The 5,753-nt window shown below is 37.4% G+C and overlaps 1 protein-coding gene across 1 annotated transcript; it reads left to right on the top strand.

Moving 5' to 3' along the window:
• Positions 1-4,774: 4,774 nt before the first annotated feature.
• Positions 4,775-5,748, top strand: LOC109116953 (protein CHROMATIN REMODELING 4-like; the record flags this gene model as incomplete). The annotated part of the gene is made up of 1 exon (XM_019203302.1): positions 4,775-5,748. A coding segment is annotated over exon 1 (924 nt), but the record flags the coding sequence as incomplete, so codon positions are not given.
• Positions 5,749-5,753: the final 5 nt, after the last annotated feature.

Here is a 5,753-nt window from a genome sequence, read left to right on the forward strand (position 1 = left end):
TTCATTGCAAATCAGAATATAAGATCAATCAATCAACTGACCAAGAAGATAAAAAACAATAAACTCAATTCAATAAAACCGACGAGTATCGATAACGTAATCTAGGAAAATAAAAACCAAACAAATCTCTCCAAGGTTAAATTCCTATCTATAGTGAAACGACTACTCACTAGCCATAACAACAAACGAGTTTAAATCAATAAGAAGAAATATAAACATATAAAGAAGAAACTTGCAGTGATCTCTTGACGACGGTTCTTCAATCTCTGCTCACGGAAAACTCCGTCTTGATTCTCTCTCGAACTCTCTGGCTTCTCCTTGACCTCTCGATGATTTTTTGAAACTCAAGACGTCTTCTCATTATTGGCTTGGTGGTTAGGCTTCTTTCCTTTTCAAAAATGGCAACTTGGATACAAAGTAGGAAATCTTCCCGTAAGCAACACAGACGTGTTGTTACTCAACACGGTTCTTGTTAATTGTCTGATTAAAATTTTTGCACTTCTACACGGGCTGAACATGGGTGAGCTGCACGCGACACAGCCGTGTCAAAGGACGATACGGTTCGTACTGATTGTCTGAGTTAATTTCTTCATTTCTCTACTTCTGTACGACCGTGTTCGAACTGACATGGTCATGTTCAGATGCAACTCGAGCTAGATACGTTTTTTTCCCATTCCAATCCAATTTGCTCTGAATCTCTTGTTTATGCTCCTATAACGTCCAGAATGTATCTGTTACTTGCTCAATCACCAAGGAAAATAAAGGAACAAAAACTAGACCTAAAATGATTTTAATTGTCTAATAATGCACAAAACCGATGCGAAATTGCTAGACAATGCGTCCTAAAATAGAGAAAAAAAATCATGTTACCAACATGAAAATTTTTAAAAGCTTGGCACACGTCGCTTTTCTTACGCATAGGAATAATCCATGTGCATTTGGATTTCTCATCAATAAAGGTAACAAAATATTTGAAATTTTTCCGAGATAAGAATGGAGCGGTCCAAACATTCAAATGAACGAGATCAAATACATTATCATAAGTAGTAGTGAAAAGAGGAAAAACTGAACAAACATGTGTTCCAAGTGTACAAGCCTCACAAAAAAGATCAACGTCTTTATGTCCGAAAACAACTAAATTTAAAACTTTAGAATGCGGATGTCCCAAACGAGCATGCCAAATGTTTGAAGAAACAAAACGAAAACTAGAATGTAGAGCATGAGGATCTTCAAGGTAGAATAAGCAGGCCTTTTTGTATCCTTTGTCCAATATCTCATTTATCTTAATATCATGAAATAACACATTATCAACTTCGAAGATAACTTGACAGTCCATTTGTTCAAGGAGTTTTGATTAGAGATAAGAGATTAATCTGAAAATCAGGAACACAATAGCCAGATAACAGTTTTCCAAATAATGGTAGTGTCATGTCCCTTAATCGGAATCCGATTATCTTTGGCAAATGAGAAAACGCCACTGCTGACTATTAAAGCTCAATTTATAACAACATATAGAGAAGAAGAGTTATCAGATTTCTTGGGGTTCATGGCAAGCAGAAATTGCTTAAACCCCCTAAGTTCATTAGCAGTGAAGGAGATCGAAGTGTCCCCTGAAGTCGCGGTTGTACTTGCTGTCATGGTTGTGCCTCGTGGGTTGATGTCTCTGTAACGAGTAGGTTTCAGATGTGGGTTAAGGATCCAACAACGATCCTTGTCATGCCCACTCTTTTTACAGTGATCACAAAATGACCCACAACGTTCTTTGGAGCGGGGGTTCGTCATGGCTAGGATTTTGTTGTAATGGGCAAGTTTGTGTGTCCGATAAAGATATTTTGGCCACCCTCCTCTCCTTTGATCATCATACAAACCTCATCGAAGCTTGGCAACTTTGTTTGACGCAACAAATGGTATATCAAGTCGTTAAATGAACCATCGAAAGTGAGAAGTAGAGAAAAAACCTTGTCTTCCTGAGCCCTTTCGAGTGAAGTCTGAAGATTGGTGGAGGGAGGTCTGAACTCGTCTAATTCAGCCCATAAAGCGCATAATTCGCCTTGGATCTTGTGTAAAGGGTATCCATTCTGTTGCAAATTAAACAACTTCTTCTTTATTTCGAAGATCCGACTTATGTTCGAAAGATTACCATAAATGTTCTAAAGAGAATCCCAAAGGGATTTGGCGGTGTCGTTGCCAATAAATGATTGCAAAATGTTGGCTTCGAGAGAACTCTATAAAATCACGAGAGCTTGACTGTCAGATTAATCCTACGCTATGTAATCCGTTTTCTCTTGTGTATTGTGGCACGCCATTAATGTCGGGTCACCCTTCAATAGGGAAAATAGGAGATGCTCGGACTTTCATGGTGATGACATGATCCCACAATCCTTTGTTATGAAGCTGTTGTTGCTGCCTTCTTCTAGTAGCAAAAATTGTCGCCATTGAGTAGAATTGGGATGAACTTGCCCTAAGATTCCATTGTAGAACTGTTGTCGGACAATTTGGAGGGAAGAAAAAAGGATAATTTAGTGCAGAAAGCTTGATGAGTACAAATCTTTCCACTCTAATACCATAAAGAAATTGAAGAATTGAAGTGATGAAAGAAGAACAGATCAAAACATAGACTTACTCAGATGTGCAATTCTCTCAGAGACGAAGAAGAAACTTAGGGTTATTTAGGGGGAGAATTCTGAAAGATATTCCTTTTATTCCCTTAACAATCATGTAAAACTCTCGTAGCCTATATACAAGTTTGATGTGCATATAGAAAGGAAAGTGAATCAAATGTAAAAGGAAATACATATATGTAAAAATGGTAAATTGCAGTTTTTACTTTTTTGTTATTTATGAGTTGTTCATGTCTTGGAGGTTATGTCATCATTGGTTATGTTCATATCTGACTCTTACTCGATCGTCTTTGTATCCGTTTAATACTCACCAACACATAGTACTAAGATTGTCGCAATCCTAATATGTGGTGACATTTAGACTTTGTATTGATTCATTGGTTTATAAATGCATTACTTTTTTCCGTTATATGATTTATATGTTTGTTATATATCAATATTCTTGAGTTATTATAGAATAATTCTAAACTCTTTGGTGAGTTATCATTGTGGGAATGATGATAAATTAAGACCAGTATGAGGTATGATTGATAATCATTGGAATGATCATACGCATTGTAAGCGAATCACAATCATGGGTACTCGTCAGGAACGAGTGACTGAATGACCCGTATGAGATTGTCACATGTACACAGGTCAAGACTTGTGTCTCATGTAGCGGTTCGATCTTAGATCCTCAGATCTGAGATGTCTAGAGTATTTGATATGAAGAAAAGCGTATCTTGACTACGTCAAACGTCATATTTAATCGGATTATCATAACTACATGATCACATACATTTATGAGTCATGTAGATATAATCAACAATTATGACAGGATTTATCACTTCCTTAAAAAAAGAGATATCTTTAGACCCCTCGTGCAAATCGGACTGTGAAAATGCATGGTCGTTCTTAGATGATCGTCCATTTACTTTGTCAATCGATTTGCCAGACGAGAAAACGGTTGAACTTGAAGGGTGAGTGGTTCCATATCCTTGTTCAATATATGATATCGCGGGAGAAAGAATCAGAACTTGAGTTGTTACCGACTTGAATAGATCACCTCTAACTCAATTCAAAGTGAGTGCATGGTGTCTTGCTAGAGTCTAACCATGACTTGTGGTTCAAAAAATATTTCCGAAATCACTATCATTGAGAATGGGCCTACAAGGTCATACACCACTAGAGATAAAAATACAAGTACTAAAGAATCCGAAGAATGGAATTGAGATTATACCGAAACGAGCATGAAAAAGTGTTCTCAATGTATTGGTACGGAGCTAACCAAGTTTGGTGAGCCCCGAACCACGTTTGGTCAACCCCAGACCCTGTTTGGTCAGCTGAGAATGCGCAACTCAACCCATGATCATTTGTACAGATCTGGTCCGATGGACTAAGAGTTGGTCAGTTTCGGACAAGATGTTGGATCAGGCGGACCAAAACCTTGTTAGATTAGGGAGGAGGTTTATTCGAATTAAGGAGGAGGATTATTTAGTGTTTAAGATTTTGGAAGAGATTAGGAAATATTTGAAAGAAGAAAGAATTTGAAGATTTTGGAAGAGGAAATGTTTTTCTTAATTTCTCTCTTTGTTTTTTCTCTTCAAATTTGCTTGATTTCAAACTTCATACAAACACACATATTTGTACTATAAACTCACACCTAACTATATATCTAACTCATTTATTAAACACATTTTTGCCTAATTTTCTTCCATACATATTCTACACATTTCTAACATATTAATCATATTTCACACACCTTTCATATTAATCATATTTTTCATAATCATACCAAAATCTTTATTTAATTAATTTTCTAAAATTAAGTTTATTTTTTCAACACTTCCTCATAAACTTGATTTTAGTGATTCTGAGCGCACTCCTAATCTTTTCGAAATCTTCTCATTTCAATGGCTTTGTAAAGATGTCAGCAATCTGATCATGCGACTTGACATACTGAAGTTCCACCTTCTGTTGGTTTAGTGCTCTATGATGCACTGATTATGAGCTTTGTTCAGATACATTCGATGTATTGATACTTTCTATGTGATTTTATGAGAGTATTTTATTCATTACATGTTCTTGCATGCTAGATCTGTTATGAAATCCATGTATCATTAGGAACATAATTCGTGAATACGAATGGCATGCAAAGGATTCGAATGGGGCGAACAAGAGAACAAGTTCCTACAGATTTAATGTTCTTTTAACGACTTATGAAATGATTCTTGCTGATTCATCTCATTTACGGGGAGTTCCATGGGAAGTTCTTCTCGTTGATGAAGGGCATCGTCTAAAGAATTCAGAAAGTAAGCTGTTTAGCTTGCTCAACACATTCTCGTTCCAGCACCGCGTGCTTTTGACAGGCACCCCTCTTCAGAATAACATTGGTGAGATGTATAATCTTCTCAACTTCTTGCAACCATCATCATTTCCTTCTTTATCTTCTTTTGAAGAGAAGTTCCATGATCTGACAACTGCTCAGAAAGTAGAGGAACTGAAGAAACTTGTTGCTCCTCATATGCTTCGGCGGCTTAAAAAAGATGCCATGCAAAATATTCCACCAAAGACAGAGAGGATGGTGCCAGTTGAATTGACTTCAATCCAGGCTGAATATTATCGTGCAATGCTAACTAAGGACTATCAGATACTGCGGAATATCGGAAAGGGGGTGGCTCAGCAGTCGATGCTCAACATTGTGATGCAGTTAAGAAAGGTTTGCAATCACCCATATCTCATACCAGGCACTGAGCCAGAATCTGAATCAGTGGAGTTTCTTCATGAGATGAGGATAAAAGCTTCAGCTAAGTTGACTCTGTTGCATTCCATGCTTAAGGTGCTACAGAAGGAAGGGCATAGAGTTCTGATATTCTCGCAGATGACAAAGCTTCTCGACATTCTGGAAGATTACATGAATGTCGAGTTTGGTCCTAAAACATACGAAAGAGTGGATGGTTCTGTTTCTGTAGCTGATCGCCAGACAGCCATAGCCCGTTTCAACCAAGACAAAAGTCGGTTTGTGTTTTTGTTATCCACACGCTCCTGTGGCCTTGGTATCAATTTGGCAACAGCTGATACTGTCATTATCTATGATTCTGATTTCAACCCTCATGCCGATATCCAAGCTATGAATAGAGCTCATCGAATTGG

The sequence above is a fragment of the Tarenaya hassleriana genome, unplaced genomic scaffold (genome assembly GCF_000463585.1).
Source record: "Tarenaya hassleriana unplaced genomic scaffold, ASM46358v1 Cleome30, whole genome shotgun sequence".
Classification (NCBI taxonomy): Eukaryota; Viridiplantae; Streptophyta; class Magnoliopsida; order Brassicales; family Cleomaceae; genus Tarenaya; species Tarenaya hassleriana.